The sequence below is a fragment of the Corvus cornix genome, chromosome 1A, assembly GCF_000738735.6.
Source record: "Corvus cornix cornix isolate S_Up_H32 chromosome 1A, ASM73873v5, whole genome shotgun sequence".
NCBI classification, from domain to species: Eukaryota; Metazoa; Chordata; class Aves; order Passeriformes; family Corvidae; genus Corvus; species Corvus cornix.
The window spans coordinates 26,433,588-26,456,845 of NC_047057.1; the positions used below are offsets into that span (position 1 = coordinate 26,433,588).

The following is a 23,258-nucleotide window of genomic DNA, read 5'->3' on the forward strand; positions in this document are numbered from 1 at the left end:
AAAAGGGTCACAGTATTGGAATTTGGCAAGATGGAAATTCCATTTTTCATCAGCATTGTGGTATCTTTTGCTCAGATCAGCCGAGTGACAGGTCCTCAGACAGTATAAATCAGAAGAGATTCACTGAGCTCACTTTAATTTCACTGAGACAATGTATCATAATTGACATTACAATTTTATTTTTTCAAGCTGCAGTTAATCTCACCAATCTTTACAATGTAAAACAGGAGTTAATAACTTCCTGTACTGAAAATGTGGGTTCCAAGTAATAGCAGCTTAACCCTCTCTGGCACCCACAGCTGATTTAACACAGAGCATTTGGAAGGGCTGGGATGGCTGTGTGTGTGAATGGATCTGCTGCAGTCCTGACCCGAGGTCAGGGATGCTGGGCAGCTGCATGCCTGCTCTAAGGCTATGTGAAAACATCAGCCAGGAGCTCTCATCCAAAGATATTACAGCACACTGTAGCTATTTTGTTTTTAAATTTATCTGATTCCTCATGTAACCAATTCAATATTTTGAATGCATGTGATCAAATTTGAGCAAGATTAAAGTTTGAGCACTGTGATTCTGAAGCTTGTCATGCCTTGTGTCAAGAGTATACATTAAGCCACCACTAATGGATGTCTCTGTGGAGTTGAAATAGGATAGGGGATCATGGACTTCATTGCAAATATATTACAGAGTCTCTGGTGGATGTGACCATTGCTGTTGTTTCATGCTTTTTTTATAAGAACGGCTGTAAAAAGGCTTTTATTTAGAATGCTTCTTCATAAAGTTGCTGTTTAGTCAGAGTTTTGACTATGTCATCCATAGTGTTTTTTAGTATTACAGTTGAATTTGCATAGGTGAAACCTTTGGGAAAGTTGAATGGGAAGAGGCATTACATGCTCTTGTGTGTTACCGCTTTTGGTCCTAGGCCTTGCTTGGTTACAGGTCTTCCAGAGATTTAGACAGGTATTTTTAAGGCAATGTGCATTTTGTTGGATTTTTTTTTTAATTAGTGATGAGAGCTTAAAGAAAATGGATCAAAAATATTTTTTCCCTTTCTGCAGGCCCAAATTCTAGAATTTGGCTTGGCGGTGCATGAGAAGGTGGTGCCACAGGACATGAGGCCGTTGCACAAAAAGCTGGTGGATCAGTTCTTTGTGATGAAGTCGAGCTTGGGAATACAGGTACGTGAGCAGGTGCGTGGGTAGACCAGGAGACTGTTCGGCTGTGTTGAGGGTTGGTTCATTTTCCCAAGCAACAAACAGTGACATCTTCTGGTTGTTTGTCCCCATTACAGCTTGTAGCCTTGTAAAAAAAAAAGGAAAGAGAAACATAAACTTCCCATACCACGCAAAGAAAAGTAGTCACGTTTTACTAATAGTCACATTTTACTATCATTAGTGAAAAGTTAAAATATTTTTCATATTAATGATGAAGCTGATTCAAAGTGCCAATATAACTACATTTATATGTAGTTATCTACATATCTGTATCTTACAAAATGTTTAATGATATTATGTTCATTTTAATTAATCTTCTTTTAATAACTCACCAGGAATTTTCTGCCTGTGTACAAGCTAGCCCTGTTCATTTCCCAAATGGAAGTCCTCGTGTATGCCGGAATTCCGTACCTGTTTCTATGAGCCCTGATGCTACCAGGGTAATACCACGACGCAGGCAAGTTAAATACTAGTAATGACATATTTTTGCTACCCTTGGAAGATGACCCATAAATACTTCCATTACATGCATGCTTCCTTGTATGGTCTGGCTGAAGTGTGTTCAGCCTCAAATAGCTGGTATATGTATTCGCTCTCCTTCTTTCTCTCTCTCTCCCCTCCCCTCCCCCAATTAAACTTTAAAGGTTAATAAACATGTGCTGTTCTCACATGAGAAATTATGATTGACAATTAGAGATAACCATTTTATACTTCATTATTCTTATGATAGCCCCTTGAGTTACCCAGCTGTCAATCGATACTCATCCTCATCACTGTCATCCCAAGCTTCTGCTGAAGTCAGCAACATCACTGGCCAGTCGGAAAGCTCAGATGAAGTTTTTAACATGCAGGTATAATTTAGTGTCATTCTTTAAACTATACAGAATCTTTCTTATGAGGCTATTTACCGAATTAATGCTTCTATTATTTCATTCAGAAATCTCAAAGCTATTGCTTATGCTTCTTTTAAAAACCAAATCTTCAAGTTAACCTCGTTCACTTAGAAATATTTTTTTTTATGTAACTGTTTTCTCTTGTTTAAGTAGCAATGGACTATGATGCAAAGTCATCTGACACATAGACCTTTCTGTCCAGTTGTCACATAGTGATGTAATTATTTTACTGTATTAATTATATTTCTATTTATTTAGTATTTTACTATATCTTTCTGTAGCTAGAATAATGTTTTTTATACTGGTTTGCTATTTTGAATTACTGATAAACTATTCTAAGAAGTTATAAATTCTTTGTTCTAGTGAAAATTATGCTATAAATTTTTGTTTTCCAAACCAGTAAGTGTGATGTGGTAACAAAAGCATCTCTTCTATACACAGCCTAGTCCATCTACCTCAAGCTTGAGTTCTACTCATTCTGCTTCACCTAACGTGACCAGTTCTGCCCCATCCAGTGCCAGAGGTCAGTGCTCATCTGCTGTGGTAAGCCATATTAAATGACTCTTGATACATTACACAGCTGAATTTCTGCATGATGTCACTGGTCAGACATCAAATTTAGCCAATTATTTGAGGAATCTGAATTATTGGAGAGAGAGGAATTTTTTGTCATAGAATTGAAATGTCTGAGTTTCACTGCATGAATTTAATCACTTGACACATTTACATTCTAGCTTCTCCTCTGTTGTCTGACAAACATAAGCATTCCCGAGAAAACTCTTGCCTGTCTCCCAGAGAGAGGCCCTGCAGTGCCATCTACCCTACTCCTTCAGAAACTTCTCAGGTAAGAAGTTTGTTGGGAATCCTCAGAGCACAAATAGCTCAGAAGACAATAAAGGCACATGTTGAACTTTGAGCAGATTCAGTGTCTGTTCACTGTTGTAAATTTTCAAGGGTTTTTTTACGTTTTTATAAGAAAATACTCTAAAATATTTTAGATATAAGAGATGTGAATAGAATACATAGTGCTTGTTCACATTTCTGCTTGATTTCTTTAGGTGTAGGTCTGTTTCTTACATTTACTCACTGAAGTGAGAGAGAGGTGCAGAGACTTAACCAGATGACACATCCTGCTTGTGTGGAACAACAGCATTTGTTCAATCTAGGGAAGAAGACAAAAAATGAAAAACTGTAATCATGGCAGTTGTCCTTGTTGAGCTCCCCTTTATTTCTTCTGAGGAAGCAAATCCTAGCCGCTGTGAGATAATAACCTATTCCGTGGCAATTCTTATTTTTGCATGTAGTTTCAGAAAAGAATGATAGACATTTTGTTACTCCAGAGAAAAGTATGTATTATGTTCTTGCCTTAAAATACTGTTACATAGGTCTCCATGAAACGTGTATTTTTTGAGTATTCTGAAATGCAACATGAGCTTGGTAAGCTGGCCAATACTGAATCCATATTTCATCTTTTCTTCTTAATGGACCTATTTTCCTAAAGTGCTTTTCTTTAACACAGCTGCTGTTTTAATCCCTGCCATCACACAATGCACCTTTTGCTGAAGCTGAGAAAGATGAGAACATACATACAGTGTTAAAGGCTCTCCTTTCAACACTTTCATGTCTACCAGAAGTTTTGCCTCTGATAAAAACCAGCTCCAAGGTTCTCTATTTTAGAAATTATTTATTGGTTTCTCATTTGTTCTTTTCTCCTCCCTTGTTTCTTCAGTTATTGGATTGGCTCTTGATTTAATTTTTAATCTCTTTTCTGTTTAAGTCTTCATGCTATTACCTGAGGGCTTAAGAAGTAATACTGAAGCTTAGCCAGACTTAAGGACAGTTCTCAGGAACTACTTACAGCAGATAGATCTGCTGACCACTTCGTCACTGGTAGTGGAGCCAAGACAACAGACAGGAAAGATCAGGAGATGCTCTTTAAATAAAGCGGTTTTACAGTTTGCCGCAAAGAAAAATTATCCCATTTTTGCTCCCAGACTACAAACTCTTGCTTTGCCAAGTGGAATGCGACTTCTATCCCCCACTCTATCCGAGATTGCATAAGGGAGGCTGAGGAGCTCGTAGGCCCAGTCTCCGCTCTCTCTGAGACTCGCCCAGCAGGAAAATCTCCCAATCTGTCTCTACCCTCAGTGTCCCATGAGAGGGTAAGTAGAAAATTAACTTGCTCATACAGTGAAGTATATTTCAAAGATGAGAAGGTCTGATGGTTTCTTTCTGCCCTTATAATCATAAATGAGGATATATCTTTCTGGGGAAAGGTGAAATTTCTTTCTCTAGTGTGCTGTTCCCTCAGCAGTAAAAATGGACTGTGATCAGAAACAAAATCCTGATTCTCTGCCTTCTGATAAAGAAGGGGAAAAGAATTCCTCAGGACAATTGTAAGGAGATATCTTAGAGATACCTGCAACTCTCATTTAAATTTAGCTGCTCAAACTGTTTCTTGTCCTTTCTACTTTTATTCTAACACCATTTCAACAGTCTTGGTTGGAGCTTCACACTGAGAGGAAAGGACCACCCATTTATGAATTACTTTGTTATAGCTTAATGAAAGCAATTTTCACACTAGTATTTCAACTGGGAGAGATGAGATACACAGGCAAATTCCTGCACTTCAAGTCTTTCAGGCCATAGCTACCTTATTTAAGGAAGTTTGATGGACTTCACAGAACAAGACCACAGCAGTACTGCATCCACTTCCTCATTGAAATCAATGCTCAAGGTTATGTACAGCTGTTTTTAGTCAACATCCATTTGTGCTTGCTTTGTGATCTCTGGCTGGCTGATTGTATAGTGTCTCTCCACCTCTTCCCATACTCTGAAGAGGAATGCCTGCTGTCACTGACTGGTCAACAACCTCCTTAATTTTTGCACTATTATTCTTCCTAGTGAAGCTTTTTGAATTTCACATTTTTGGGGTTTTTATTTGCGTTTCATTAAACATCCTGTGATTGCTCTTGTTCTTCCATATGGTTTTGTATTTCATTCTTTTTAGTATGTCTTTGTTTCTCTGTATTTCATTCCGCTTTTGTCTCTTTATCTCCTCCAATTTCAGTTGCTTTTTCAGCCGTTGCTCTTTCCCTTTGCAATAGAAAATGGGCTTCAACACTTGTCCACCACATCCTAGTGCACTGCAGACTCACTAGGCAGTGAACATTCAATCCAGAAACCCAGACCACGCAGGAGCATATGATCACACTTTCTGTCACATCAGAGTACATATGTAGTTGTACCATCTAAATTTAATGGTAACTCCAGGAAAAGAGATATTACCTGACCCATTATGACTAATACAGCAAACCTACTGTAGCTCAAAGTCTACCAAAGCATTCTATCTCTGAGATGTTTAAAGTGAAGTTGAATTGGGCTCAAGTTATTTGTTCCTCATTGTGTAACATGAAGCTGCCAACGTATTAGATCAATGATGATCACTTTGCAGCTGGGTTTGCCATCTTGTGGAACCACAGCATAGTGCCTCACCAGCTTGGCACGGTCCTCTGTGAACAGTGGAAAGAGACACAATAATAGGATTTTTATTTGGATTTCACTGATTATCTGACCTTGCTTTTCAAGGAAAAAAAAAGTAAGAAAAAAAGTGAAGTTTATCTGTTCCATTTCCTCTGGAAAGTACATCTGACTTACTTGTAGGATTAGCTGTATGCTGTTTACATATGTTTTCAAGGCACACTAGTGACCCATGGATTATTTGAATGCTGCCAAAGGAAATAAATGGTAGAATTTTAATTTTTTTTCATACATTTACTATCACTGCGTCCCGCAGTGGTAGGGAGGAGGAGAGAGATCCAGCAGACAGGAACTGTGCAGCAAGATTGATTTATTTAATTATTTTACAAACTCTTTTATAGACTTTTTTCTTCATAGTCTAATTGGACAAAGGATCAGCCATCCCTTGGGGTGATTGGCTAAAATCCTAAAACATCCATTGTCAAAATATTTTTCTACTGTACCATAAACAATGCTCTGCAAGGTCACAGGTGTTCATAGTTTACAGAACTCTGCAAATATCCTCGTGAGAGAGAGAAAAGCCTCTCACGGGCCAGGAAAGAAGCAGGAATATTTCATGCTAACAGCATTTTTGTATCCACAATTTACTGCAATTTGTAAACAAAATGAATTTTAGGAAAAGGAAAGACAGACATGTTTTATGGGTCAGCTCTTACCCACAGGAGATGTAAGAAGACTGCTACCAAATAAGTCAGGGTTGGAAAACAATACTCAATGATTTTTTTAGGTAACAGCCATAACTTGATTATTATCTTGTTCAGGTCCTGATTCTGTAATGAAATTAATGCAAATCTATCATTCTATTTGTTTAGTTATCTATTAAGATATCTCTTTAGGAATGAGCTTTATTATGTTTTTTAAGGTGCTGGAAACTGTCAGAACTCAGTACCTAATAATCCTCCCTCCAATTTCTGTGTGTACAGTTTTCAGAAAACTAGTCTACTCCCTATCTGTATACACATACTTTTATTAAACTGTTCATGTTCTTATGTGATGTTTATCACTCTACCTCCAAAGTAGACCTAGGGGTGTGGGGGGATAATAAAAAAATATATTTGCTTTCTTAAAGGCTACTGAAATACAACAGCAGCTATGTGTAAACCATGCTGTTCTCAATTTACAGAGAATGCTCTTTAATCATATTGGAGATGGTGCTTTGCCACGAAGTGATTCCAATCTGCCCGGCTCTGACAAAGGTCAGTGGAAATGCTGCAACATGCCAGTCTTGGAAGAAGGAAAATCTAATTACTCCATCATGTTCATGTAGAATGCCAGTTCTTTTGAGTGCATACTGTCATCTCCAAGTGTCAAAACATTCTAACTGACTAAATAAATTGCGCTAACAAATCTAAGTTTCAAAACACTTTGTCAAAAAGGGGAGAACATGGTGTTTGAACTGAGTGTTTCACTCAAATAAGGCCCAGAAGTTTGCAGGAGGGGGGTGATAGAGAAGCAGGTTGCAGCAGGCTGCCTGTGAGACCTGTCCTTTTTGCTTTTCAAGAGAGACATATGGGGTGAAAAGCCAGCTTCTGGAGAATGGGGCCTGTGCCATTCTCCAGAAGGTAAAGAGATGAACAGAGTCCTGAAGTTTGGTACCAGCAGGTCCTCTTTACCAAATACAACTGTGTGTACTTCTCTTACACTTTGATTGAAAGCACCAGTTTGTGGTTTCTTGCTTTTTGGGGATTTTGTTTTTAATTAGGGCAAGTGAGAAATATATTTTTCCACATAAAAATTATTGCCTCTTATAATTTTGCACATGGGGAAATCCAGTATTTTTGGCGTTGTAATTGTTCACCATGATTTCATTATGTGCCTCACGTCTATAATATGCTCATTTCATTATGGTATCTTCTTGGTATGCTGAATAAAGGGTACAGTAAAGTAAGTGTATAGAAAGTAACTATTTTAAGAATATACTGTAATAAGAACTGACCAGGAGTGAGATTTTCTTTAGTAAGAGCTGGGTCTTATAGGTATTTTTGTGTTTACATTTTATGAAAATACAGGTGGAATTTTTTCACAGGACTGAAAAATATATGAAATAATTTAACATGGAAATAGCAAAACTTTTCCACTGGCCTATGCAGCCAAGTACATCACAGAATTATTAAAATGAAGTGTTCTCTCCTGAAGGCTGAGTGCTTGGATGACTAAAAAAAATTGGCTTGTCAAGAGATTCAGGCACTGAAGTACCTAGGTCTGGTGCCAGGTGATTTTAGGATGAGGGCAAAGCCATACTGTTAGGTGACAGCTTACAATAAAAGCAAATACCGTATTGCATATTTTGGCAATAGCAAAGCAAAATGATCCTCTAAAAACCAGATTATTCTGTGCATTGATCCCAGGGTCAACTAAAGTGCAATTATACTGTAACAATATTGTTTCAGGTATGAGACCAGTATTATTTTTACTGTACTTACTGTATTAAGTCTGGTGTGCAGTAGGATTGCAGTCCTGAGAGCTCTCAGAGGGGCTACAATAGTAATACTTGATGTCATCATTTAGCAGCAATACTTTGCTTTTTCGTTTCATTTTTGTAAATAAACACAGGGTCCTTGCATGTGATTCTCTACTCACAATTGAAACAAGTAAGCAAGAAGGAAACTGACATGGCAGGGCAAGAGGTTTGAGGCTTTTAAGGTGAGGGATTTTTTTGGTGGTGTATTTGGGAGATGAATGGGAAAGTTTGAAGCAGTTCAACTCTTTTTTTTTTTTTTCCTCAGGAGGTGTAATGATTGTGTTTTTTAAATTAGGTTTTGTCCTGTCCATGTTAAATTCCCTGTCTGTCTGACTTCTTTCCAATATTAGTGACTTCTTGATGACATGAGATAATCCAGTTCTATCAAGGAAGCTCTTCCAGACTTTATGGGATCATTCAGTTAAAATCATAGAATTTGGTCAGGGCAACACAGACAAAGAAAACAGCCAATTTTATGCATGTCAAGGTGATAGGCAATTCACATGATCAAGCAGAGATCCTTGACCACAGATGTAAACAGTGTATAGAAATTTTGTCAGTCCATAATAATTTCTTTATTTGATTTTTTTTTCTGTCAGATACTTTTAATTTCTTCCAGTTTTCATTCCCTCCATTTTGTGCCCTTCTTTCCACCTTCTTTCAATTCTGAATTTGTAGTCTATGCAGGGAACACAAGACTGTTAGCACAGAAAGCTTTATGAAGGAGGTCGATAGGAATTTGGCAAGTTCCTTTCTCTAGTCCCTTCTGTATATAAAATGATTTAATGGAAACAGCGTATGAATAGTCTATTCCACTCTGTCTGGAAACCTCTAAATAGGAGTCTGGTGCAAAGATAAACTGATTATATTAACAGGTTTCAAACTTATCTCCCTTTGTGGTTGGATTTGCAGTGCACCAGAGTGCAATCTCAGCTGTTGCTGCTGTTGTTGGCCGCCACTGCTGGTCACAAACTGACCTGAGGGCCAGGCGCATCCATCAGGCATCCATGAGATTGACAGCTGCTATTTAAGAGCTTTGCAAGTGCAGATGTAATCATGAAAGCTTTTCAGGCGTGCTTATTGAATTCTTAGGCGTTTTGTCTATTTTTACCCTCATGGATAAAGGCAAGTCAGAGAACTGGAAGTGTTGATGCCTATGTCAGTTTTTTCATTCTCTTCCAGCTGTAAACTCCACCCCCAGCAGCTGGAGCCTGGATAGTGGGAAGGAAGCCAGAAACACATCAGAAAGTGGAAAGCTTATATCTCCTCCTGTACCACCAAGACCTGCACAGACTGGTGAGTTAATGGACATTTCAGATCCAGTACTTGAGGGCTTAGATTCTTTCCACTCTGTTTAATGTTTAACTTCTTGGGCAGGTTAATTTATTATTTGATTTCTTATATGAAAGGTTGTAGAACTGCCTCTGCAGGTATTTGCATCTCATTAATGTTCTCTGCAGTTTCCAATACTTCACTAATGAATGATAATTTTCAGACAGTTCCTGCTAGTATGAGGAAGGATGATCAAATTTAGTCTTGTGATTTTATGATAATTGTAGGTTAGCAATCAGAAATGATCATTAACCACAAGGAATCTTACTGGCCAGCAAATGCACAGCAATCACAAAAGTACATGAGTTCTGTTACTATAACCATTTTGCCTTTCAAAAGATTAATTTCCATTTAAAGGGAAGGCTGCTCAAGTGATGCTATAAATATAATTGTTCTCAAGGGAATGAGTAAACTTCTTGCATATTATACTTATGCCTCTGAGTTTGTCCAGGCATATTTCTAGTACATTTGCAGGTAAATGTTTGATATAATTATACTATGTATTTTCTATTTTCCTTATTTGACTTACAAATACATAATATATTTCTTAAGAACAAAAAGGGAAAAGTTGTTATACTGACTCTTTTTTTAACTTGTTATCATTTGGTAGATTATAAATCAATTTACAGTGATATAAAAGTTGTCAGAAAAGGCAGATGGAGAAATTTCTTACACTAAGTTGTACTGCAAGATAATCCAGAGAACAAAGTAAAATAAACAAGACCTCTAAAACTATTTACAGCCATTGGCCAAGGGAACTAGAGATAATGCTTATGTATCGAATGATCTCCTATCCACTTAAAATGATTTCCTAATGAAAATTGTAATGCCACAAGTGCACTGAAATCTTTCTAACTTTACAGCATCACCAGCAAGACACATAGCCTCCATTTCCCCTTCTCCTGCTGGCAGATCACCAATGAAGGTACTGTCTTATTGCAGTGAATTGCCTTTGTGGGACAGATCTTGTGTGTTGTGGGGTAGATGGTACATATTTAATGTACATTATTTGGGATTATATTATGTTTTCTTTTTCTTATCATACACCTATACAAAAACCAGTATTCTGTCTCCAGTGTGGAAGAAGGGGAGGTTCCAGCAAAGGAAAACCTGTTGTACAACCCATTTGTCTTATTCTTCCAGCATTCAGAGCTGTTAGATTAGAGGGTCTGTTAGAGAGTATTCCCTGCTTCAATCATTTTAATATCCATTTCCTCTGCAGGATGATCCAGGGAGGTTGTAAGAAGTTGCAAGTAGTTTGACACCTGCCAGTAGGAAACATTAAGCATAGGCTGTGAATAAGCACTGGCTTTTCTCTGATAGTTAAACATCCAAAGTAATTTGAGATCCAGGCTAAACTGAGCAGGTTTTATTTCTATTTCAAGATATTTGTGTGTGTTGATACCCACATATTGGTACCCACTTTTTTGTTGAAAAACTTGACTGAGAAATCTGTATTTTCCAAAGCACTGGAGCACACAAACATGCAGCCTGCTTATTCCAGGCAAACCCTGGTGTTGGCAGAGCGCATGACATTGGTCATGGGGGATAGCCTCTGCCACTCCATTGAAGCAGAGATGATTCTGCAGGTAGAAATACAAGAGTCAACAACGTGGAAGGAGAGCAAATAGAAAGGAGCATGACTGGTGCTTCAGGCACTCAGATGCAAGGACAGAGGGAGGCAGCCCTGCCAAAGTAACCCCTCAGCAACCCAGTGCCTAACTAATACTGCAGAGGTACACACTGCCTGAGGAGGAAAACAGCACCCCAAAATATTTCGTTTCCCCTTGAGGTCCCTAATTACATGACCACAGTCATTGTCATGTTTGCCTTCCCATAAGCATGTAACATTTCTGCTTGTGTCTGCACAGTGGTCCAAGTTCATCACAAAGCAATTCTGCTGGCCATCAGAGTGCCCCATAGTCATATTACCATTCTGCTGAAGTGAGCACCAATCCCTGGGTTTGCCCTGATTGCTTACTAGGAAGCTCTTTAGAACATTAGGATCTTGTACAAAGATGAGTTACTCTTCCTTTTCATCCCGAATGGACACAGTACTGATGATTCGTAGGGATGTTTGAAGCTTGTCCTAACGTTCTTCTTCTATAGGTCTGGACAGAATTTAAGCATTTTACAGCCAAAGTCTGCATTGCTGCTTGGAAGAGGAATGCTAGTCCAAAATACTTCTGAGAACTGCTGGATCTCACTTTGAGCATCCATGAATTTCCAGACTGTTTTGGTGTCTAGACTGTTACTTGCTACTTTTAAAAGCAGTCTGCACTGCTGTCAGAAACCAGGTGCTTACCCATGCAGGCTTTACGTATATTTACTGTTGTTCTGAATGACAAAAGAAAAGGTCCTAAAAAGATATATGGTCACTTAATCCAAGTGCCAAGTGTGCTTGGAACCTTGACCCTGGATGTTTGTGGGAGTAGGAGTGCAGCTGCAGCCTCCTCACGTGCAGAGGAATGGAACATGAAACTAATAGTTAAACAGGCTCCTCAGAAAGTCTGAAATGTCTTCACCAAGTGTTGAGCTTTAAAAAAAACTTGCTCTGCTTTTCCATAGCCATATACAGGGCTCAGATTTTAGCCTTTCTTCTAATGGTGTGCTGCCAGAGAAAAATCATCCTAATACAAAACCCACTGATATAAATGAAGATTTTTTTTCTCCATTGATTTCAGTGCTCTGTGTATCCAGTCCTAGATGGATAACTAAAATTATCTCAACAGAAAAAAGTCAGTGCAGTCAGCTCTGTACACCCCTGCCCCCTCTCCTCTTCCTTCACTCCCATCCTTTGTTGCATGGCTCACACTCTCACCTCAAGCTGAGCAGCTGAGTGTCAACCAGTCTAACAAGAATGGGAGTGAGCAATTTGTCTTTTGTGATTTCTCCATCCCTTTTTTAGCCTGAGTCCTGGATTGTTTTAGGATTGTCTGGATTGTCTCAGGTGACTCCAGTCATAATTAGATATGTTGCAAAAACTTTTCAACTTGGAAAGTGTGGGCTTACCTTTTACAGTGTTCAGTTGAAGCTGCTTCACTGGAATAGAACTGCTCGATAGCTGTAGGTAGGCCTTTATTGTCCCTGCCTTTAATTCATCGTCAGCATTGTCGTTGCTGCTTGGGCCCTCAGCTCCCAGTCTCTCAGCATCCCTCACTGACCTGTGAGACTGCTGGTGCAGCCACTGGCCACCTGTGTCCTCCACATGGCCCTTGTCCCTGAGGCACATGTGGTGTGTTGTGTTTGTGTGTCTAAGGAACACCTGGGAGATGGGGGAGAGGAAGGGTGGTGATGCTTTAATCTCCTACCAATCTGCTGCTGCCCTGAATAGGAGCAGGAACAGCAGAGAAGGGGGCTGGCACCCAGCAGCAGCTCTTACCTTGACACCTGCTTTGTACTACCCCTCCGACACTGATTTTATGGTACACTCGGAAATGATGTCATGATGTAAATGCACTTTTCACTGCATGGCAATGCACTAAAAGCTGTGAGGAAAAGCTTTGGAAACTGAATTTGGGATACGAGAGCCTGCAGTAGCAGCAGTGGCTGGGCTTTGGCGTTAGGGGGCAGGACACCCCCAGGTATGCCCTGCACCCGGTGATGCATTCCACTTCCATCTGGGAAAACTAAGGGTGCATTCTAAAGACTTCCAGATTTTTTCCAGGGTATTATGATAGGAAGATAACATTTAAAAAGAGTTTTATTTCCACTTAGATGAATCACTGGCATGGCCGCTATCTAAAGTGTACCCAGGCACTACTGAAATGAGCTTTTTATTAGTTTCTTACTGGGTCTTGATTAAACAGGAGCACAACCATTTCTGTTTGTCAAAGCTCAGAGTACCTGCACTGTATCTATGTATGTTTTCAGTCTGAGCACAGAAACACTCTTCCTCCTATATGCCAGGCAAATTCTTCTTTTGCCCTTTCTTTTGAGCAGGGGTCTGTGCAATCATTCACACCGTCTCCAGTGGAGTATCATTCCTCGGGGCTCATATCCAACTCCCCGGCGCTGTCAGGGAGTTACAGCAGCGGCATCTCTTCGCTCAGCCGATGTAGCACATCAGAGACATCAGGCTTTGAAAGCCAAGGCAGCGAACCAGCAGTGACTGTCCCAAGCTACAGCATTTCTGAGGAGCCTGTGAGAAAAGAAAGCAAAACCCCGCCACCTTACAGCGTGTATGAGCGGACTTTGAAACGCCCCGTTCCTCTACCTCACAGCCTCTCCATCCCGCCTGCCGCAGACCCTCCGGCACTGCCACCCAAGCCACAGCTGGTTCGGCCAAACAACCTGGAAAACAGCAGCAGGAGGACTGAGCAGGTTCCCCGGCCCAGGCCTCTGCCCCGCAAAGTCTCTCAGCTATGAGAAGCCACTTTTATATTTAATTGCAACACATTCTTTACTGTTTAAGAAATAATATTTTTTAAAAATGGTAAAACTCATTTAGTTAGGCACTTTAATATTTTGTCCACCTTTTCTTTTGAGTAATTTCGAAATGCTTATTAATATTATGTTGCACATTTGAAATGAAATTACTAATTTAGGTTGCCAGATATAATAGGAAGCATGAATGAGAGGATTTTTTTTTTAATTTCATGGTGGTGAATACTGATAAATGCTTTTATTTGTACTTTGTTTTTATTTAAAAAATTAAATCTAAAACCTTAGAACTCTCATCTGAGTTAGCTGAATGCTTCTTACAAAATGCAGAATACACTGACTGGATCTTTACTACTAGAGATAAATGCACGCTTTCTAACAAAGTAGTCTGTAGACTAGGATGTTTCTGCAAGTAGGCTGGAAGTTGTTTCTCTTATCTTATAAACAGGTTGGTCATTTCAAATGTATGTGGCAAAACTGAGATATAATGCAAGTTTTACAGCACAGGACTGTTGTAAGAATGTGGTTTGGAATTTTTGAAACACACACTTGGCTTATGTTATTTTTACGATGGGAAGATACCTGTATTTCATTCAGCGTTACAGCACCATTCTGGTGAATCCCAATAAGGTTTTGTGCCATTAGTGTATGTACCTGACACATCCTTTTCCTTTTTGAGGTGCAATTTACTTTTATTCTTCCAGTTAATGTATTTTTGTTGTTGTTTTTTTAAGTTTGGGGGGGTTTTTTTAAAGCTAGCAGTTTCCTAGTGAAGGCTCTCTGCTGTTCTTGAAAGTTCACCCTAGAATACAATCCGTGTATGAAACAGGTACAAATGACTTGTTCATTTAACTTATGTACAAGAGTCAGTACTGACTAGTATCAAGGCAATTCACTAAATGAGCCAATTTTTAAAAATACAAATGGCTGGTTTTCAATCCATACATTTCAAAAGCTAATTGTGAAGGTCATTAATAATTTTGAAAAAATCTAGCGAAAAATCTGAACAGTTCCTTGGATGTGTATGTGCCATTGGAGCCAGGGTTTTGATTTGCTTTTTAGCTTGAGTTCATCACCATCATCTTTATTGTTGAGAATGGTGTTTGGCCTTAGGTTGTATTATAGTGACTGGCATCTGAAGAGCTCTGGAAAGCTAATGCCAAGACATAGGAATGTGGAGGGGAAGGGAAACAAAAGCACCTTCTGTATGTACGTTTTGTATCCTCTTTCTTTTATTGACTGTTTAAATGTGCTTGGGAACAGATGTGTGAACTGCATTTTAAATCATATTGTTAAATATATTCTCCCTCTTTTGTTGGGAAGCTCATGTTGATCTTAGCTGTGTTTGATTTGTTGATAGTTTAACTGGAAGAAAGTGACCACTTTTTTATATTCTCTCAATTAAACCTTCAGCAGTTACAAGCTGTTGACAGTAGTTATAGAAGTTTTCTATAATAAATGTTCAAGTATTTTTGTACATAATTGGTAAATTTTAATAAGGAGTGTACCATTATGTGAAAAAGAAGCAAACAGTTGTGTATGCAGTAATATTGTTATAATTATGCCAAATACTTTATGTATGGAAAAAAGAATATTTGTAAATATGTGCTTTTAACAATAATTCTGCCATATTGACTTTACAATTTTGAATGTCAGAAAAAAATAATATATGTTAAAATATTTATGTTTTAGTGAAAGTATTCATAACTTGAAAAGGAACATATGAATTTTAGCTTTGTATCTTGCTGATTTCAATGTCTGAAATTCCTTGAACTAGCTGTTGCTTTCTACTATAACATTTTTCTCTGTAACCACATCATAAAACCTGTAGAAGGCTACATATTTATGCTGATATAAAGAAGTAATGCCTGAAATTTAAATAAGGTGTCACAAGTAAGATAACAAAGCTGCTCTGATTTTTTTTCCACCCATGTAGTTTAATAGATTTTATCGGCTAGTGCCTGAGCACAGTACAGTATGAATCAGTGTTACTTGCTCCTGAAGCCATTTTTTTTTTTTATTTCTGGCAGTAAGCAGAGTTGATGACTTTATCATTTGCGTGCATTACTGGTCAGCTTTGCAGCAAAACATTTCACAAAGTCTCTGTTTACCTAGACACTCATATTGGTTGCTGCATAATGTTAGTATGAAATAAAAGAACTTGTTTAAGCTTTACAGTACAACTTGTTTTCTACAGAATGAGAGATCCTAATTCAGTTAGTCAGAGAATGAAAGTTCTGACTCCTTGCCTTGCTAAATCTATTTTTTTTTCTGTTAAAAATCTCCTGATAGCTCAAGTTTTCTCCCTATTTGGACCCGTAATTGCTTTGTAAGACAAGGTGGGGAGAGTATTGACATGCTCTTCTGAACAAGTGAAGAACATAAAATGTACTAGAGAGCTCACTGTAAATTAACCTGCATGAGCATTCTGTTTTTATAACCAGGACATCAGAAATACTCTGAACAATAGAAAATGGTGTAAAACTGACAGAGTACTCTTAAGCCGAGTTGACACATTTTCTGCTTAGCCAGTTTTGACAAATTGATTCTGTAGATCAGTTTTTCAACCTGATTACCTATAAAAAATGTAGTATGAAATTTTGTTATGTATGTTGCAAAGCCCACTGCTTGAAAACCTAATGTAAATAAAGGTCATGTTTGAATTTTATGTAGTAGTCATAAATACAATTTTATCACTTTCTGGATGATGGTGAGTAATTCAGAAGCTCATACAGGAAGACCAATGAGAACGATTTGCTCTTACCATTCAATAGCTTGAATGCCAATGTGCATAATAGGTGACATAATCTTGCATTCAAATACCATATTTGAGATGCTGGTCTCTGGGATGCCAGAGAAACAGCCTCAAACTTGGCTGGCTGGCTTTGAAATGATGCAGTTCAGGCTGGTTCTTATGATGGCATAATAGCTCCATAGTGTGAGTGAACTCAGTTATGATGTCCCGGTCAGATGCTGTGTCAGGCCAATTGCTCTGTCCTCAAAGAAGCACAAAGCTGAAGCTACCCCTTGTAGAAAAGGTTTCAGGGCAGTGCAGTTACAGCCCTGTTCACACAGAACAGGGTATAGCTATGTGTAAATCTTCTGTACGATAGTGGCACCTTGCCCTCCTGCCTGACCATCCTTCTTGTTCACTGATTGTCCAACAGCACCTGCAGAAAGAACAGTGATGGAGCAAAAACATACCAATAGGCAGGAGTCAATGCCTGAGGTATAAATGATGAGAAGCATCTTGTTTTGAATATAACTGTGGTCAGTGAGGCATGTAGCAGCATTGTCTCAGTAACCTCAGGTGCTGACAGATTCAGATCTTTGCTCCAGAACTCTGCTGGTTGCTGGAATTTCTGATGATTCAGGCAAAGCCCTGACATATGCTGGCCAAAGGGCAAAGTCCCATCTGGTGGGACATTGTGGAAGGTCGCCACTGGGTCCCTTGAGATTCTGACCTTGAACTAGATTCTGTGGGTGAAAGCCCTTTTCATATTAATTGAATTTGTCTTTATCTTCTCCTTAACATTTTAATTCAACTTTTGACTTATATTTCATAGAAGAAACTAGAATGATTACTTTGGCTAACATTAACAAAAAAAATCTGGGGATTAAACAGCTAAACTATTCAAGCCTCAGGAATAGGAAAGGTTTAGAGCTGCATACCTCATGTGCGCAATAAGCAGCAGGTTAGGGACTCATCCTGGGTGGTAAAATAAGGCTGCTGAAGAAAGAAAATTAAATATTTTTTTAAAAATTGATTGCTCAGTGAAGAACTTGGTGGGTCTGTTTTGACAGGCTGAGGGCTGTTGGACTTCAGTGGGGATGCAACCTATGACATGAGCCTTCCAGGCACAGCTGGGCAAACTTACCCAGGTTAGAACTTGTGTTAAGGACACAGTTCAGAACTCCTCTTGAACTGACTCATATTCATCCCAGGAAGACTGTGTTAGAAGAAGGGAAAAGAAGGTCAACAGTAGGGGGAAAAAAAAAAAAAAGAGTGCAAGTAAAACTTAGGCAAAACCCTTGATGGCCTGACAATTAATCCAGATATGTTTTGACTCAGCCAGGAGACGTAATAGTGGGAGAAACTGAAATGTTACCTGAAACTGAAGCATCAAGTATATTTCTTTAGGCTATTTTGTAGCATGATGTTATACCAGCTTAACTACTGGTTGAGCTTCCACTGGAGTGGAAGAGAAGCTGGAAGTCCTGAAGAAATAGGGGGTGTTTTTAATTTAAAAAGGCCTCGGAGGTGGGCCTTCTCTTTTGCTATGGCTCCCCAGAGGATAGAGAAGACTGACTGTCATGAGTTCAAAAGGAAAAGAGTTTCTAAATAGCAAAACCCTGCAAAATATTCTAATACTTCCCTGCTAAACAGTTATTTTCTTATAGTGCATAACTAATAGTGCATTTTGCAGTTAACATCTCAGTATTTTTAGGGAGCAAATCAATGTCCAAATTTCATACTATATTGCTTCTCTGATAGCTCATAAGCTACTGAAATTTTGGTTAAATATTTAAATGTTTTACATCACTGATTTGCTATTGGAACTACATCCACTTGTGTATTCCAATTTATTTTGCTTCTGGAAAATTCTGCAGAGGAACTCTCTGCATTATATTTTTGCTTATATGTGAGAGACTGCTAACACTGCTGGTTTTTGTTGACCTCACTGACTTCCCTTGAAGTGTTTCCTCTTGCTTTTCAAAAGAAAGACCATCATCGAGGAGCTACTTCAGCCTTTCCTGTGGGGAATATTTCAAAGGCACAGCCTGAAGGGGATGCAGCACAGCAACTGTTCCCAGAGGGGACTATCAGCAAGGGCTTTGGGAACAAAAGCTGAGGGGAAAGTTTACCTGTAAAGCTACTCCTGTTTGTGTTCACAGATAGACCAATAGCTCAAGGACAGGGACTAAGCTAATTTACTAAAATTCAAGAGGTGTTGCTAAAGCGTGAGGCTCAGTCCCAGCATGTTGTATAAATGGCAGTCCTTTGCCTTGTTTCCTGATGTTTTCATGGAGAAAGTAACGCCAGGTAGACACATGGGGTGGGGGGTGTAGGTTTTATTTTAGGGTTGCTGAGCATGGGTAGGGGCAGGAAAGAAATGCTGAATCTACCCTTTAAGCCTAAGTTGATTTGAGAGACCATTACTCTGGGTCTTTGGGCCACCTTACATTCAAGGGATGTAACTTGTGCAATGATTTGCTCTTAAATTCTGAATATGCCCTGGAGAGCCAGCTGTCCATCTGAACTCCCATGCAGTCTCTTTTTGCCATGTGTTGCGGGAGGAGAGCTTGCTGCAGGTGTGCTGTTTGGAGCAGAGGCTGATGCAGCCTGACCTCTGTGCTTCTTTTTGGGATGTTCAGTTCATCTTTGTAAATACTGTGCTGTGGTAAATCAAAGGATGTGATACAGCACGCACTAGAATTAATCTGAAGATTTACACCAAGGTTTTAGAAATGGCATGTGTCCAAGAGGAACTGGGTGAAGGCAGCTGCTACCTAATGAATTTGGTCCCACCTGACGAAAATAAAACTGTCTAACATGACCACAAAACATTTTACAAGGAATAAAACATAACAATAAACTCAACTTTTTTTCAGCTAGTGTATTAGGAGATGAAGCAACAAAATATTACTGTGCTGCGCTCTTCTCAGGCCTTCAAGTTCAGCAAAGGAAGATTGTGCACACTGGACAGAGGCTTTTTATGTTGCCAAGGGGAGTTTTCCTGCATCTATAGTTTCCCCTCCAAGTTCTGTCTCAGAACTGAAGCACATCTTGTCGATCCCCCTGAAGGTATAATTCAGTGGACTCTTTATAGCTGTAAAACCTGAGCTGCATGATGATAAGCAAGCAAAATCAAAGCAAGTCATAACTTGCTACTTTGAACATGCAGACAGGGGCTATAGGGGAACAAGCAGGGGAAAAAAAGAGAGAAAATTGGTTTTCAGGCCATAAAGATTAATTCTGACTTCTGGAATATTTGTTGCTTTTTGAGAAATACTGTATTTTCACCACATGCTCTAGTGGGTTTTCCCCCTCTGTGTGAGATAATGCTGGGAAATGGTTTTCTCTGGTGCCTGTGTAGATTTGAATTATGCTATTTGTCTTGTACCCAAAGAAAGTGGTTTTCAGGGTTTTGTTTGTTTTTCTTCAGTCCTGTGATATGGTAGAACAGCAGAAGTAAGACAAAAAAGACTGGTCAGTGCACCACCAGGGGTGGTCATGGACAAGGGGGAATGGTTTCAAACTGAAAAAGTTTAGTTAGATGTTAGAAAGAAATGCTTTACTGTGAGGGTGGTGAGGCACTAGAACAGGTTGCTCAGAGAAGCTGTGGATACCCCATCCCTGGAAGTGTTCATAGGCCAAGTTGGATGGGGCTTAGAGCAACTTGGTCTAGTGGAAGGTGTCCCTGCCCATAGCATGGGAGGCTGGAACCAGATGATTACGGTCCCTTCCAACCCAGGCCATTCATTCCATGGTTCCATGTTCAGAGAAGAACATATATATTCTCTAGGTAGTTCTTGAACCCATACCTTCAAAGACTAAAATTCAGTTCATTGTGGGTGCCTCACACCCATGCACAAGGACAAAAAATAGGCAAGTTCCATCTTGCTGTGGGAAGTGTGCTTCTGTATGTGCCTCAGGAGTGGTGAGGTATGGAGATGGATGGGCACCATGGAATGGTGCCCTCTCTTTGGTGTCCTTATTGCTGCAGCAGTGATGTACTTGTGGTATGTTGAGTATCACAACTAGCTGTCACAGTATTGCACACAGTTGTAAAGTAAAGTACACAGAAACTATCAAAATGTCAAATTGTAAGACAAAATTGCTATTTGTCATTCTCACCAACTCTACACTTATTTATCTTGAAAACTGGGAAACTCAGTGGATTTTGCAAATTCTCTCAGTGAGCCCTTTCTGGTTCAGTGCTATTTTTACTGAAGATAACACCAGTCGATCTTGCAAGTGAAGCTTTCAGCAGTTGTGCTACATGAAACCAGGCACAGCTTGAATGACAAGTCCTCAACATTCCATGGGCTCATTAGAAAGAGTTGTATTCCATGCTGAGCTGAAGGAGAGAGAGTGACCTGAGAGACTCTGAGCAGGCAGGAAACCATGGAAGCAGCAGCAGAAATGACAGCAGATGGCAGGGTCAGCTCGTTAACTGCATTTATCTAATGGGAGACTTCCCATATATTGTCAAGCAACAATAAAAAAAAATCTGACAGAAATTCCACCTGGTCATAATTGATCATCGTTAATAAATCTGTTCCAGAACAGGCTGCCAAAATCTCAGCTATGATCATGTAACTCAAACTAATCAGCAAATGATAATTGCTGAGGTGAATTGCTTTGGTTGGGTGGCAAAAGTAACCAAAGCTGTGGCTGCTGCTGGCAGAATGGAAAGCTGTTTTGTGAAAATATGCTGGGCTGACAAAACATCTGGCTAGTTTGCTATTTTGGTCTAGCTCTGTGTGTTGTGAAACACAGGGTTGTAACACTTTGTTCTAGAAACACTGATTATACATAAATTAATAAATATTGCAGCTATATTAACATCAATTTGCCCTGGAAACCACAAGTTTATTCCTGATTTCTACCTTGGTCTCTGTAAAAAAAGGCAAGAGACAGGAGTCTTATCTGAACTAGAAAAGAGACTTCATTTAAACCATATGATGAATTTATTGTAGACATAATGCTGCCAAGTTTAAAACTCTAACTTATTATGTAGATATCCATGCAGCATTCCTGAAGGAACAGCTCCTGAAGGGTCCCCAAAATGAGGCTCAGGGTGGGGTCATGTCCCAGCCTGAGCAGGTGGGGGCCACCTGAGCTCTCAAGAGATGATCACTCTAACGCTGCCATGCCGGACTTCCAGGACCATTCCCCAGCTCTTCTGTCTTGTCTCTTTGGAAGATCAGGCCCCTCACCCCCCCAACGCCATCGGAACTGTTGGCACCTGCTGCTATGCCAGATGCCAACATGGACTTTCTGTTCTGCTGCTCCACCAGCCAACCGGAATCACACAGCATGGTCTGAACATGCTTTAAAACACATCTCGTCCAGATTGTCCCAGTTTCCTACAAGCATGCTGCAAGCAAAGCCAAGTACATAGAAGCCTTGGAGAACTCGGCTTAGACGGGACCTCCACAGTACAGCCTCAACTACGAGGTGAGGCCATGCTGTTCATGGCTCCTTCCACTACTCTTCAAAACCTATATGACTGCAGCTGCACAAACTACCAGCGCAAGCTGTTCGACTGCCTGACCATCTGCATCTCCTGTCTCACCCATCGATGCTGATTCACTTCAGGTACCAGCGCCACGGCCTCAGCCAGGCCTGGTTGCCGCGGGCAGCCGTGCGCTGCAGCCTGGCCTGGACCTTCTCACTGAGCTCCGAGGCACCGCTGGCGGCGGCACAGGCCTGCCCTCAAGTGCTGCTGCCGCCTGGCAACTGCTGTCACTTCTTGCTGAGGGGGGGGCCCCCCGACTCTCATCTGCGGCATTTGCCACGACATGGCCCTGCTGGGGGCTACGAGCAGCAGGAAGTACCGGCAGGCAGGCTTCCGCATGTGGACGAGCATGAGGATGAGGGTAAGGACCAGGGCCAGGGCAAGGCAAACAAAGAGGACCAGGACAAGCTTAAGGCAGACACGGTCGCCGCGCGCAGTGGCTGCGGCCAGGAACCTCGGACACGGCGGCAGGGACGCGCAGTGCTCCCAGCGCGGGACGTGCTGCTGCTCCCGGAGCGGGTTGGGCAGCTCTGAGCGCCGCGTCCGGGCGCCAACAGAACCGCGGGCACCACGCGCCTGTGGCTCCCCAACGGCCGGGGGCACGCGCGGGGCTCCACCGGGGCCGTCACACACGGCCCGGCACGGCACGGCCCGGCACAGGCACAGGGCCAGGAACAGGCACAGGGCCAGGAACAGGCACAGGGCCCGGCACAGGCACGGCACGGGCCGGGCGGGTGACGGCGGGGCCGCGCGGACGCGAGGGCGGCCTCGGCGGGCGCCCGGCAAGGAGGCGGCCCGCGGCTTGCGAGGCGGCCGGCGGCACTGGGCGCTGCCTCGCCTCGGGCTGCCCCGGGGCACGGACCGGGCTGCTCCGCCCGAGCTGCAGGCTGCGGCAGGCGCTCGAGCAGCTCTCGCCTCGCCCGCTCCGGGTTTTCCCCTCAGCGCATGGCCGGGGTGCCTCTGGGCACCACACTCCCCAGCAGGCTAACTTTGCCTCTGCGCCCCCGTCTTTCTTTTGAGGAGCCAGTTTAGAAGTGGTGCCTTGAAATGTGTGCGAATGCTTGCAGTTAGGCAGGATCTTATAGGCAAGAAAGCATCATGCCATGCTGTTCTTGTATAACATATTTAGCAACACTAAAAGTAATTTACTTAACAATGTCAGAAAATGACAGTTTTTTTAATCTCAGTGCTG

General features: G+C 40.9%; 2 protein-coding genes and 1 long non-coding RNA gene across 10 annotated transcripts in view; 2 read left to right on the top strand and 1 right to left on the bottom strand.

Annotated features, from left to right (window-relative positions):
- Nucleotides 1-16,488, top strand: part of DOCK4 (dedicator of cytokinesis 4) — a 231,714-nt gene extending 215,226 nt beyond the window's left edge. For 3 of the 5 annotated variants that reach the window (XM_039571264.1, XM_039571265.1, XM_010413547.4), the window contains 10 exons: nt 1,056-1,175; nt 1,547-1,668; nt 1,942-2,062; nt 2,546-2,627; nt 2,839-2,948; nt 4,099-4,266; nt 6,768-6,840; nt 9,288-9,401; nt 10,301-10,362; nt 13,380-16,488. In XM_039571264.1, the coding sequence (XP_039427198.1) occupies nt 1,056-1,175; nt 1,547-1,668; nt 1,942-2,062; nt 2,546-2,627; nt 2,839-2,948; nt 4,099-4,266; nt 6,768-6,840; nt 9,288-9,401; nt 10,301-10,362; nt 13,380-13,805 (1,398 nt within the window). In that variant the 3' untranslated portion in view covers nt 13,806-16,488. The remainder of the gene's footprint in view (nt 1-1,055; nt 1,176-1,546; nt 1,669-1,941; nt 2,063-2,545; nt 2,628-2,838; nt 2,949-4,098; nt 4,267-6,767; nt 6,841-9,287; nt 9,402-10,300; nt 10,363-13,379) is intronic. The other 2 variants (XM_039571266.1, XM_039571267.1) reach the window with 1 other exon arrangement.
- The window catches only part of LOC120411928, a 33,773-nt gene continuing 11,662 nt past the window's right edge, over nt 1,148-23,258 (bottom strand). Inside the window, exons 2-3 of the long non-coding RNA XR_005604516.1 lie at nt 3,182-3,266; nt 1,148-1,296 (exon numbers count right to left, since the gene is read on the bottom strand). This is a non-coding gene — a long non-coding RNA (uncharacterized LOC120411928). The remainder of the gene's footprint in view (nt 1,297-3,181; nt 3,267-23,258) is intronic.
- Nucleotides 22,237-23,258, top strand: part of IMMP2L (inner mitochondrial membrane peptidase subunit 2) — a 428,434-nt gene continuing 427,412 nt past the window's right edge. The window contains exon 1 of one of the 4 annotated variants that reach the window (XM_039571271.1): nt 22,237-22,427. In XM_039571271.1, coding sequence (XP_039427205.1) covers nt 22,350-22,427 — 78 coding nt within the window. In that variant the 5' untranslated portion in view covers nt 22,237-22,349. The remainder of the gene's footprint in view (nt 22,428-23,258) is intronic. The other 3 variants (XM_039571272.1, XM_039571273.1, XM_010413549.4) reach the window with 3 other exon arrangements.